The 13,910-nt window shown below is 40.2% G+C and overlaps 1 protein-coding gene across 1 annotated transcript in view; it reads left to right on the top strand.

The window, feature by feature from the left end:
• The window catches only part of RAC2 (Rac family small GTPase 2), a 38,248-nt gene that overhangs the window by 16,540 nt on the left and 7,798 nt on the right, over positions 1 to 13,910 (top strand). Inside the window, exons 3-5 of the mRNA XM_051961788.1 lie at positions 6,667 to 6,784; positions 8,504 to 8,566; positions 8,796 to 8,955. Of these exons, the coding sequence (XP_051817748.1) occupies positions 6,667 to 6,784; positions 8,504 to 8,566; positions 8,796 to 8,955 (341 nt within the window). The remainder of the gene's footprint in view (positions 1 to 6,666; positions 6,785 to 8,503; positions 8,567 to 8,795; positions 8,956 to 13,910) is intronic.

Raw genomic sequence — 13,910 nt, 5'->3', positions numbered from 1 at the left:
CTTTTGTCTCCCTCACTTTCCTCAGTTCTTCTTACTCCACCCTCACCTCAAGCCTCCCTTGGTCTCTCACCTCCCTCAGCTTCCCTAAGTCTTTCTTACCTCCTTTAGCATCCCCCAACCTCTTTCACCTCCTTCAGCCTCCCTTAAGCCTCCCTCAGCCTCTCTCATCTTTCTAAGCTTCCCTCAGTCTCTCGATTCCCTCGGTCTCTCTTACCTCCAACTAGTCTCTGATGGCAGCTGATTGAGTGAGGGTGGCTCAGAGAAGCCCTCCAGAGTAGGATCAAACTTCTCAGCAACTCCAGACTCCTCCAGTCAATGTAGTCCATACCCTTTCATGGTACCTGCCCACTTCCTTTTGGTTCCCCTCCTTCCCACGTGTTCCCAATCACTTCCCCATGTCCCTTATCTCAGGTCCAAGAGACCAGGAGACCTGGAACCTGGACAAGTCCATTGCCTCTGAACAATACCAGGGCCTTATAGAGAAGAAAATCCTTATCCCAACACTTAGGCCCCCATCTCGCTGGTTCCCAGGGAACCCAAACAAGTCTAATAATGATCACTTCCATTTTTAAAAATAACATAGAGGAAGAGGGATAGACTAGAAAGAGCAACTGATTGAGAATCACGGGAATTTGGGCTTAAATCCCTCGTCTGCAACCAAGCACTTATATACCTTTGACAAGTAACTTTTCTTTCTGTGGGTCTCAGTTTTCTCATTTGTAAAACAGTGTTTATACTAAATGGTTTCTGAAGACCCTCTCATCCCAAGATCTATAGTCCTGTAATTTTATGAACTGGTCCCATTTTAATGACTCTGTAAGGTTCACAAAACACCTTCTTTCCACAAATCCAGTGAGGTAGTGAGTTATTATCCAAATCCAAGCCATTCCGAGCTAATCTTATAAGCATTTATCAATCCCTTCCTCTGTGATAGGCTTGGGGGTGACAAAAAAACAAAAACAAAAACCAAAAACTGGTAGTCCCTGCCCTTGAGGAACTTACATTCTACTGGGGGAAATTCAGCATGTAAACAGGTAAATATTGTGATGATAATGTGAGGAGAAATTATTATCAGTTCCGGTGAGCATTTACAAAAATTTTGCATTTTGGATTTTAGCCATGGAGAGGTGTTTACATGGTTTCTGTCTCTAACCATATAGCCACACAGCCCTGCCAGCCTGTGAATACCCACTTTATTCTGTCCAAGAATCTATGGCAGTTTTAAGATTTTACTTCGTCATTTCATTGGAAATAGTGTTGGAGGGAGAAGCCTGGGATTAAAATCTTAGCAGTTATAGAGCTTTAACAATTCACTTTACTCCTCTATCATCTGAAAAATGAGGGGATTGAATTAATTAACTTCTCTAGATCCAAAACTATGGTCTCTCTTATTTGTAAAATGAAAGAATTCAGCTCATTAATCTCCAAGGTCCCTGCCAGAGCTCAATCTAGGACTCTTGGAGTTCATCGAAAGAGACTTGTAAAGACTTCCTATACAGAAACTTTCTGGGATGACACGAGAAGGAAAGAGACAGACAGACAGAAGGGGAGAGAAAGAGAAAGGAGAGAGAGAGAGAGAGAAGTAGAAGGAGAGAAATAGAAACAGAGAGAGACACACACATAGTGAGAGAGAGACAGAGACAGAAAGAGGATGAGGAAGAAAGAAAGAAGAGGAAGAAGGAAGAGGAGGAGGAGGAAGAAAAAGGAGGAGAAAAAGAGGAGGGGGAGAGAGAATAAGAACCAAAAGAGAAAGAGACAACTTGATGGAGCAATATCAAGAGACAGAAAGAAAGAGATAACTGTAAAGAGACTGATAGAGACAGGGAAGAGACACAGACCACTTTGACTGGACATAGAAGAGACTGCTTTGAATTAAACTTGAAGAGAAGGTAACCCCAGATGGTGGAAGATCCACAATGTTAAGTTCTGTGCTGTGTATCATGAGGAGACAGAGAGTTGGTAAAGCACAGCTCTTACCCACAAGAAGCTTATGCTCTAGTTGGGAAGATAAGCTGCACATAAGAAAGCATTGCCAATGACAATAGGGCATCTGTGCTAAGGGATGATAGAATAGGAGTTGATGGGGACTTTGAAAGGTCACCTAGTCTCATATCTCATTTTACAGGTAGGAAAACTGAGGCCCGGAGAGATGAAGTGGCTTTGCCCAAGGTCTCACAGGTCATAAAACATAGCTTAGAGCTGAACCCAGGTCTTCAAACTCCCAAAGTAAAAGCTTTTTTCTTTTCCCACTGCACCATGGTGGGCCTCAGTTTCCTGATCTAGTAAGTAAGGGAATGGGAATAATTTTTTTCTGAGATCCACTGGACTCCCATAAGCTTATAAGATATAAGAAGGCATCATAGGATTGCAGTTGTTGTTATCCATCCTACCTACAATGCTATGTATACAGCAGAGGCTTAATAAATGTGAATTGACTAGAAATGAATTGCTTGGCTTTGCCCTGTTTTGCTGACAGATGTCTCCAGCTGTTCCTGACAAGTCAATTCACCCTCTGGATCATGTTTTTCTCATTTGCAAAATGAAGGGATTGGATAAGATGATCTAGAGAGCCTCTATCATCTCTAAGTTTATGGTTTTAGGTAGAATGGAGAAAAAAGGAGGAGGGACTTAACAAAGGCTGCTTGGCCATTCCTTTCCCATCCCTAGGTTTGTACTAATCTGCATGATTGAGAAATCCCAAAGGACCCGGGTTGTTGTGAGGAAGCACTTTGCAATCTTGAAAGCATCATAAAAATGTGAATTATTAATATTATTAATAGTTCCTTAACATTAAAATCCCCTTTGGGAGGGGGGATGAGCAATCTCTTAGTATTATAGCTAAGTGGCTAACTTAGGACCTTAATACAGAAAATTCAGCACCAGGGAATCCCAAATCATACTATCCTCTACCCTAGTCTGATCACGGCTACAAGATTATGTTCATTTCCAGGTGAACAGTATAGGAAAACTATTGGTAGGAGGGAATTGCCATGGGGAAGGAGATTGGTTGGAGGAGCTCGGGATGTTTAGCCTGGAGAAGATAAAACTTAATGGAACTGTTTGAATGGGTACCAAGTAGGGTGAGAGTGTGGTGTGGTGTCAATCAGTTCATAAACACTTATTAAGTACCTACTATGTGTCAGGCAAGTGTTACTACTGGAAAAGACCACTTTTAGTGGAAAGATCCCTGAGCTTGGAAAGCTAAGACTAGAATTCAAATCTTGGCTCTGCTATTGAATATTCATGTGACCTTGGACAAATGTTCAACCTCTCTGTGCCTCAGTTTCCTGATCTGTAAAATGAATACGATTATACTTGATGGTGTCTAGTTCCAAATGTATGGCCTTATGGACAAGGATAAGATCTGTTCTAATTGTCCCCAGAGAGCCAAATTATGGAGAGTGGAGAAAAGTAACAGAGAAAATTTCGGTTCAATGCAAGGAAAACACTTCCTGATAACTAGAACCAGGGGTATGCTTGGTAAATATTTAATAACCAGCTATGTGGAATGTATGCATGACATACTTATACATTTAATCTTCTTGAGTAACATTCCCTCCATCCTTTTCTTGCCTGGATAAATCAGGGTGCATAAGATAGAGCACTAACCTTGGAGTCAGGGGTCCTTGAGTTTAAATTTGTCCTCAGACACATATTAGCTGTGTGAACCTGGTCAAGTCACTTTATCTCCAAAAAAGCACACTAAGCATTGATTTATAGAATTTGCTGATTCCTGAAATGGGAACTCTCATTTGAAAATTTAATAATTGCTTTCTGGAACAGTACAAGCAGATTCCAGTACATCCCTAAACCTTCCAAAAGTGGAAAAGGTGGTTGAGTAGAGCTGGATGAACACTTGAAAAGAATGTTGGGAAGAGGATTCTTGGTCAAGTTCATGTTGGATTATTTGGTCTTTAAGGTTCCTTGTACCATTAACTCTGAGATGCTCTAGTTCTATGATGTGTAATCTGGAGAAGAAAAAACCCCTGATCAATAGCTTTAAATATTTTAGGCCACCAACATAGACATAATATACAATATCACCTACCTGGATTCCAGATCTGGAGCTAGAAGGGACCTCAGAGACCATCTGGATCAACCTAATAAAGAGCGATGTGGAGGACAAGAACATTATTGACCAAGATCCCATGATCAAGGAAGGCTTTCTTGCAGAGGGCCACTTAATTGGGTTTAAGAGGATGGGTACATTTGAGAAGACCTTTGAATGTACAGCTCTGAGCAAATCATTTGGTCTCATAATAATTTCCCAGCATTCTCTATGACTATAAAGAGCAGAGAAGATACCAATCTGGATTAGTAGAGTTGCTTCTTATAAGGGGGGGGGGGGCTCCTTATGTCCATGAAATCACAAGTTCCATAGAATCTACTCAGCAAGAAACTTGGAGGATATCCATCTAAACAAGCGTTCCCAATCCAAGTTCGTTTAGGGAATACCGTTAGACCTCCCATGACAGGGAGACTCTTGGGACAGCTCCTTCTGTTGTGGGCAGTTCCGAGTCTTTCATTTCAGAGTTGAAATTCAGCTTCCTGTAAGTTCCTGCCCTCTGTGGCCAAGCTGAGTACATCTAATCTATCTTCCCTGTGACTGCTCTTTAAATATTTAAAGACATTTATCCCTCTCTAGGTTAAACATCAAAGAATGTAAGTATAGTAAGGTAGCTTGGGGTCAGCCTCCAAATGAACAAGCATTTCTTCTATAATACCTCTGACAAGTGACCACTTGACCTTTTCTTAAAGGCTTACAGGAAAGGGGAGCTCGCTATCTCCCAAAGCAATCAATTCTTTTTTGGGTTGGCTCTAATTGCAAGGCAATTTTCTCTTTAGCGAACAGGAATCTGCCATTCTGCCACCTCTAGCCGTGGATACTGTATTGATGTTCTATCGGCCTGCCTGCCTTCTGCCAACCTCACGCATCCATCTTTCACCACGCTGATGACCCACGTCCTTGTTTTCTCCAGCTTATCAGTGAAGCTCCCCCAATATGGCACCCTGACACTGAAAACAGGGATCCTGATGGAGTCTGCTCGGGCTGAGACTGGGAGGCTGGCTTTCCTTCCTCTGCCTTCTATAATTCTCTGAGTAAAGGATGATTGGGGAAAGCTTCCTGGCAGGGGTATAATTTTAAGTATTGTGTTGTGTTGAAAGACTTGGATTCTACTAGGGCTGCCTTCAACAAGAGTCTCTCAGGACTCCTCGCCACCAAACTGGACTGAAGTAGCAGAACTATAGAAGTAGAAAGGATCTTAGAGGCTGAATAATTGCTTTCTGGAATTTTACAGAGAAGGAAACTGAGGCAGAAGTAAGTTAAATGACTTACCCAGATCCACAGTTAATCAATGTCTGATATAGGATTAAAAGGCAAATCTGCCTGACTATACATCCAAAGCCATACTCACCACATCATGCTAATCCTTGATGAAGACATCAGGAAAGTCTCATGCTCCAGATTCGGCTCCTTCATTTCCTTTGCTCAGTGATATTACAAAGTCTCCATAGCTTTCCCGCCTAGTATTCCTATCTGTCTGATGAATTAGAACTGTGGACCCTGCCTGTCTGGGTTTAGCATGAATAGTAGACAGAAAATGCATCTCTCCATTTTGATCAAGTCAGGAAAAAACAGGGGTGACTGCTAAATACGTTGGATTTGAAGAAGGATTAGATCCCAGCTCTGCTACTTAGAGTCAGCTTCAGAACTAGAAAGACTTTTCAAAGTTATCGAATCCAACCTCCTTATTTTACAGAGAAGGAAACTGAGTCCCAAACCTCGCTCATTTTTAACATGTTTAATGGTATTTTATTTTTCCAAATACATCTAAAGTCAACTTTCAATATTCATTTTTGTAAGACTTTGTATTCCAATTTTTTCTACCTTCTTCTCTTTCATCCCTCTCCCCAAGACAGCAAGTAATCGGAAACAAGTTAAATATTCCTTTAAATATATTTTCATATTTGTCATGTTGTGCAAGAAAAATCAGACTTAAAGGGGAAAAATACAAGAAAGAAAACAAACAAACAAAAAGGTGAAAATACTATCCCTCGATCACTTTGATCCATATTCAATCTCCATAGTATTCTCTCTGGATATGGATTGCACATTTTATCCCAAGGCTGTTGGAATTGCCTTGAATCACTCCATTGTTGAGAAGGGCCAAGTCCATCACAGTTGATCATTACATAATCTTGCTGTTACTGTGTGGAGTGTTCTCTTGGTTCCATTCACTTTAGTCAGCATCAATTCTTGTAAGTTTTTCCAGGCTATTCTGAAATCAGCCTGTTCATCATTTCTTATTGAATAATAATATTCTGTTACATTCATAAAACATAACTTATTCAGCCTTTCTCCAATTGATGGGCATCCACTTAATTTCTGGTTCCTTACCACTGCAAAAAGCTAAACCTGGCTTTCTTGACTCTACAGCTATTGTTCTTTCCATTGTTTTACCACATAAACTTCCCCTTAAGTCACTTCTCCTCCTGGACTTTGATTTCTTCCCTTGTAAAATGAGGGAGTTAATCTATTTCAATTCTTGAGCCTTCCATCTACTCTTCCCTGGGATTCAACTTTTCCCTTCATCATTGACATCTTCAATGTTCAACAGCCATCAAGTACATATTTCTTCATTTCCTCTTCTGCTTGAATTGCAGGTTTGATAACTATTCAGCCAATGTGATGGTTGACAGCAAACCAGTGAACCTGGGACTGTGGGATACAGCTGGGCAGGAGGACTACGACCGTCTTCGGCCTCTTTCCTACCCCCAAACAGTAAGTTCTATCTTCCTCTCATCCCAGATACCCTGCCTCCCTGTCTCTAGATCCTTCTTCCTATCTCATCTCCCTCTTTCTCAACATTGGAATGGAGAAGGTGAATCAGCAGCAAGTTGTCTCTTCTTCTTCCCTTTTCTCATGTCAGTCTCAGACTGACACGAAATGTAAAGATGTCAGTTTGGCTTCCTACCTTGGAATTCCTCGAATTAGATATTTATGTTTGTAAGGAAGTCATGAGTGATAATGTGTAAAATAATGTAGTCTCAGGAGATTAAATTACCTTTTGATCTTCAGAATCCCACTTATCCTCCAAAATAAAAATGGTATACATGAAGGATGATGGGTGAATAAAATACAATGGATGAGCAGTGAAAGAATGAATGCTGGGTAAAGAGAGGGCAAATATTCAGAGGTAAAAGATAGTGGGTAGAAGCTGAAGAGTGAATGGTGACTGATAGGTGAAAGATGGATGAATAATGGCTGATGGATAGGTAGAAGATGAGAGAAAACTGGTGGTTTGGTAAGTAATTGGTAAAGGCTAAATGGGAAATGATTGCTGATAGGTAAAGGATGGATTGTGGAGAAATGCTGGCCAGTGATGAGTAACAGATAAAGGAAAAATAGTGAATATATGGTGGATGATGGATGAATGGTAAATGGTGGCTGACAGGTGAATAGTGGATGATAGAATAATGGTAGGTGAGGGAAACATGGTAGTTAATCTGTGAGAGGAGAGTGATGAGTAGATGGTGGCTGATGGGTGAGGGAAGATTTGTATGTGGATGGTGGACAATAAGTGAGTGAGTGGTAGATGATGGTGAATAGTGGTTGATAATGGTGGTGAATAGTAGAGGATGAATTGTAAATGATGGGTGAATGGCAACTGATAATTAAAGAGTAAACCACAGGGAGAGGTAGATAGGTAAAAGATAGAAAGTAAATGAATGGTAAATGGTGGGTGAAAAGTAGGTGGTAAAAGAAAGTAGCTGAATGGGAATTGGTAGCTGATACAGGGATTACAGGTAATAGGTGAAGGCAGAGTAACGGATAATGGGTGAATGGAGAATGGTGGGTGAGTGGTAATTCATAGGTGAAGTATAGATGGGAGATAAAGGATCACACATTCTGTGGACCAACAAGACTGTTTTATTGGCTTTCTCTGTACAAGACATCCCCACCTCTGAGCCCTTGAACAGATTGTCCCCCCATGCCTGGAGTATCCTTTCTTTCCTAACTTCTACCAGTTGGACTCCAGTCCCCAGCATGTCAGTGCTTCTTCCTCCTGCCCCCTATCAATACTTCATATATAGTTTGTCTTTATCATCTATTTACTTCTCTATGAACAATGTGTACTCCCCAATTAAAGGCAGAGATTATTTCTCCTTTTATCCCCATATCCATCATAGTGTCTGGCAACTAGTAAGTATTTAATCAATACTTATTGATGAGTTGCTTTAAGGTGGATGAATAGTAGATGATATATAACAGAATGGGGGTGGGTGGTGAATAAGTGGAAGGTGTTAAATAAAAGACAGGTACAGAGCATTAGCCAGCCAAGAGCCCATCTCTCTTTCGTGGTAAAGATTCAGATGTCCTCATCTTTCCCCTGAGAGAATCATAGAGCACATGGCTTGATGGAATGAGGGAAATGGCCTGCTTATTCCTGTTTGGCCTCCGACTTTACTGATTTGTCCCCTTCCTCTCCTGTCTTCTCAGGATGTCTTCTTGATCTGCTTTTCCCTTGTGAGCCCAGCCTCATATGAGAATGTTCGTGCAAAGGTGAGTGAGTCCTTGGGATACTCAGCAAAAGGAGATCGACAGTTTTGGGGCAGGAGCATAGGATGGATCCATTGCCTTCCTCCCATAGGGGCAAGTTTGAATGGTGGTAGTTGTGATGGGCGACCAGTTGTGGTTGGTGGGGGAAGAGTGTCCCAGGAGGGATATTGTGATTGCGTGCCTCCTAACTTTGTGACTCTTCTCCCTCTCTGCTGACTCTTTCTCCACTCAGTGGTACCCCGAGGTTCGGCATCATTGCCCCAGCACCCCCATCATCCTGGTGGGCACCAAATTGGATCTTCGTGATGACAAAGACACCATTGAAAAGTTGAAGGAGAAGAAGCTAACACCCATCACTTATCCACAGGGTCTTGCCCTTGCCAAAGAAATAGGTAAGAGTTCTTTGACTTGGCAGTGGAGATCTGAGGGCAAACTGCCATTTTTGTCTATTCATCTCTAATGTCTAGCACTCTCTACTCCTCTAGAGGCAGAAGGAAGATCTTCCCACACTGGGAACTCCTTCTTTTTGGTTTTAGACAGTGGTGAAAATAAAGGCTTGGGCCTGTCCTATGGACTCTGTACTTGAATGAAGGTCCCATTATATCCTGCCTCAACCAATTATATTAGAAGATTATAGATTCTGAGATAGTGCTACTAAAAAAAAAAAAGAGCAGCTCTTCCTAATAATCAGAGACAGCCACCTTTCTTCTCTCACTAAGTATCATCCAATAGTTAGTCAATAAACTTTTATGAAGTAATTTTTGTGTGCTGGGCACTATTCTAAATGCTAGGGATACAAAGAAAGGCAAAATCATAGTCCTTTCCCTCAAGCAGCTTACTGTCTCATGGAAGAAATAATATACAATTAGCTGGGTTCATAAAGATAGATGCAGCATAAAGGGGCAGTTGTCTCAGAGAGGGCATTAGTTGGGGCAGAGAGGTTATCCTCCTGTTGGGAATGTTGGAGTTGAGGGGTTTTATTCAAGAAAAGTCTTTGTAGCCTATGAGATCACTTTTAGATTTGGATCCTATGATTCTAGGGTTCTCTCCTTCTCTTGTATAAATAAATGAAGTACTGATTAATCACTTATTATATGCCCAGCACTGTGCTAAACACTAAAGATATAAATGGAAAAAATGAGACAATCCCTGTCCTCGAATAATTCACATTCTCATTGGGGGTAGATTATACATAAGAAGAAAAATTCGGCAACTATCAATCTGGAGGGAGAGAAGCAGGGTAGATGGTAAGACCCTTAAGCAGCAGTTAATGGTAAGACCCAGTTGTCTTCCATCTCATCGGAGGAATAGAGTTGGTAACCTTCATCTCATTTAGGTCTTTTGAACAGTAAAGGAGCTTAGATATGTTCTGAGTGATGTGGAACCATGGGAGGGAGTATAAGGAAGATACCCCATTTGGATTTTTATTTTATTTTATTTTTAAAACACAATATTTTATGAATTATGTTGGGAGAGAAAGATCAAAGCAAACAGGAAAAACCATGGGAGAGAAAAAAAAATGAACCTAGCATGTGTTGATTTACATTCAGTCCCCTTAGTTCTTTCTCTGCTTGCATATGGAATTTTTTGTCCAAAGTCTATTGGGATTGCTTTGAATCACTGAGCCATTGAGAAGAACCAAGGAAGGCACACCATTTGTATTGGGTTATCCTGCTGCCTAGTCTTCCTGCTTGGAATCTGGGTCGCTTAGGCAGAGAGAGAGAGGGTTGGGGAAAGGAATAAAGTGGAGAGGTTGCCTTGTGATGGTGGGGTGAGATGGGAGCACCTACCTTTTCCTCTGTCTTACTCTGATTTATCTTTAGATTTCCCCAATGCTTCTTTTTTCCATCAGTTCTGGGATGTGCCCTCTTACCTGCTCCTCTTTTTCGGGAGCACAACATGGTAGAAAGCTCTGAATTTAGCACCAGAGAAATTAACTGTATGAGCCCGAACAAGGAAGGATCCCTCAGAACTCCCCATTGTAGAATGTGGACATCTTCCTTCTCTAAGCAATATGAGCTTTAAGAAAGGGAGACTCCCCACACTGGGGCCATTTCTTTAGTGGCCTGGGAGGGAAAGCTCTTCAGAGTTTACATCTTGAGACACAGAGGGGGTGAAGAGGATGAGAGCAGGCAAGTCTCAAGCTTCTGCCAAGTTTGCTCCATGACCTTAGAGCATTATCCAAATTGTGGATTTCTGTCAATCTCTCAGAGAAACACAAAGATATGATACCCATCCTTTGGTCAATGACAAAGTTTGGAGGGATAACAAATTTGTTGGAGGGCAGACTTGAGAGTCTGAAAGGACTCAGAATTCTGGCATAAATCAAATAAGACTATTTGTTTTTGGTTGGATCTGGAATTTCACATCCTTACATGTGAAGAATTCCCTTTGGCAATAGGGATCAACCCTTGTTCTACAACTAATAGATTTAGTTCCTTGATTATGATGAAATTTGATGAACATCAATGAAAAGTCTGAAACAAATTTAATTTTTTTCCCTTTGACCTCATTAGCTTTTTTAAAAATTATAACGTTTTATTGACAGAACCCATGCCAGGGTAATTTTTTACATTATCCCTTGCACTCACTTTTGTTCCGACTTTTCCTCTCCCTCCCTTCACCCCCTCCCCCAGATGGCAAGCAGTCCTTTACATGTTAAATAGGTTACCGTATATCCTAGATACAATATATATGTGCAGAACCGAACAGTTCTCTTGTTGCACAGGGAGAATTGGATTCAGAAGGTAAAAATAACCTGGGAAGAAAAACAAAAATGCAAACAGTTTACATTCATTTCCCAGTGTTCTTTCTTTGGGTATAGTTGCTTCTATCCATCCTTGATCAATTGATTCCATCAGAATACATCCTCATACAGTATTGTTGTTGAGGTATATAATGATCTCCTGGTTCTGCTCATTTCACTTAGCATCAGTTCATGTAAGTCTCGCCAATCCTCTCTGTATTCATCCTGCTGGTTACATTTTTTTTTTTTCACAAGAGCAAGATGTTAAGAGGCATGGCTTAACTCGCACAGAATCTTAAAAAAAATGTGAATGTACTGATGAGCTACAAGCTTAATTAATGGATTAATTAATTAATTAATTAATGGAAAACATTTATTAAGCACCTACTATATGCCAGGTATTATGTTTAGGATACAGGGACCAAAAATACAAGGAACTTCAAGCCCAGTCCCTGAACTCTGTGTTTATTTTATCCACACAAGCAAACACACTCATGTTGATAAATTAGTATAGTTTAATAAAATATAGCATCATATCATAAAATGTAGCATTGTGTATATGTAAAATTATACAATGTTATTATGTATCATATTATATGATATTATAATTACATAATATGTATTATATATTTCTATACATTATGTAGAATTATATATTATTTTATTCTTTTTGTTATTGTATTATTTATTATTAATATATAATATAAATATATATTAAATAAATTATTATTTATTATATATCTATTATATAGAATAGAGCAGAAATATATATTATATAGAATATTACATATTTCTATATCATATATGTATATATAAAATTCAAAATCTAGCTTAACTTAACCCATAATATTATATAACATAAAATAATGTGACAAAAAATATAAGATCATATAAATGCTATGATACAATGCAACAGAATTCCACAGAAGGCAAGATGATACAATGTAAAATAATAAAAGAAAATGTATTAATATAGTATAAGACAGGAAAACATTATAGGATAGGATACAATAGAATACAATAAAATGTAGCATGATAGAATACAATGTGTTATAACACAACACATAGCATACCTAGCTCGGATAGTTAGTACTGTGACACGGCAACCTCCAAAGCTAATGCAAACTCATATTGCCTTAGCGGAGGCGGAGTGCCCATGCCTTGGTTGCCATATCTGAAATACTGAACTCATTTTGGTTCACATTTTAGGAAGGAAATGGACAAGTTGGGAAGGGTGGGGTGGCCAAGGAGGGTGGCCAGGGTTTGAGGTAAATGCCGTGTGAGTATCAGCTGAAGGAGCTGGAGATGTTTATCCTGGAGAAGAGAAGATTCAGAGGAGACGGAATCCTCATAGATTTGAGTGTTCATGGGGCTGTCTTGTAGATGAGCGAGGAACTTTGTTCTTCTTGCCCTCGGAGGACAGAGCTGGAAACTATAGAGAGGAACCTTTCAGCCAGGGGCAAGGACATGTTCCTAATAAAAACTGTCCCAATGCTGAATGGGGGCTATGGAAGGCGGTGCTCCAGACTTTTGGACTCTCTTTCAGAGGATGTTTATGCGGAAAGGTTGAGTGATGACTTGCTGAAAAAGTAAGAGAGGGAATTCTTGTCTCAGACTAATTAAGGGCTAGATGGTCCTAGAAGCCTACTACTTACCACCACCACTCCTCCTCCTCCTACTACCACCGCCACTACCACCACTACTACTGCTACCATGACCACTGTCACTACTACTATTACCACAACTATTACTACTGCTACTACTACTACCACCACTATTGCTATCACTACCACCACTATTAATACTACTATCACTACTAGTACTACTAACACTACTACCAACACTCCTACTACCACCATTATTACTACCACCACCACTTGTAATATTACTACTACCACTACTAGTACTACTAATACCACTACCACTACTACCAACACTCCTACCACTACCACCATTATTACCACCACCACCACTAGTAATATTACTACTACCACTACTAGTACTACTAATACCACTACCACTACTACCAACACTCCTATCACTACCACCATTATTACTACCACCACTAATAATAATATTACTACTACCACTTCTAGTACGACTAATACTACTACCATTACTACCAATACTCCTACCACTACCACCATTATTACTACCACCACCACTAGTAATATTACTACTATCACTTCTAGTACGACTAATACTACTACTAGCACTCCTACCACCACCACTGTTACTATTACTGCTGCCCTCATCACTAGTACTACTGCTGCCTATCCTAAGTCGAGGCAGCATGGGACCTTGGAGCCAAGAAGTTCAAGTGTTGCCTCTGCTATACAGTGGCTGTGTAGCTGTGACATGTGATCTTCAATGCCCCATATATTTCTGTAGGACTATACATGATGCAGCAGGTGCTAGACCCATTGGTGAAGACACTTTCCTTACTGGTCACTCCTTGCTCAATTCCAATTAAAAGTCCTCAAAAATGACATTTATTAATTGCCATAAGAACTTTCCAGTTCTTATAACTAACAACTAATTCATGAAGCACATAGGACATAGCGCTCAGCTCCATTTTCTAGGACCAGAAACTGAGGTTCA

This window comes from Antechinus flavipes, chromosome 5 (assembly GCF_016432865.1).
Source record: "Antechinus flavipes isolate AdamAnt ecotype Samford, QLD, Australia chromosome 5, AdamAnt_v2, whole genome shotgun sequence".
Taxonomy (NCBI): Eukaryota; Metazoa; Chordata; class Mammalia; order Dasyuromorphia; family Dasyuridae; genus Antechinus; species Antechinus flavipes.
This window is presented reverse-complemented; position numbering and strand designations above follow the sequence as displayed.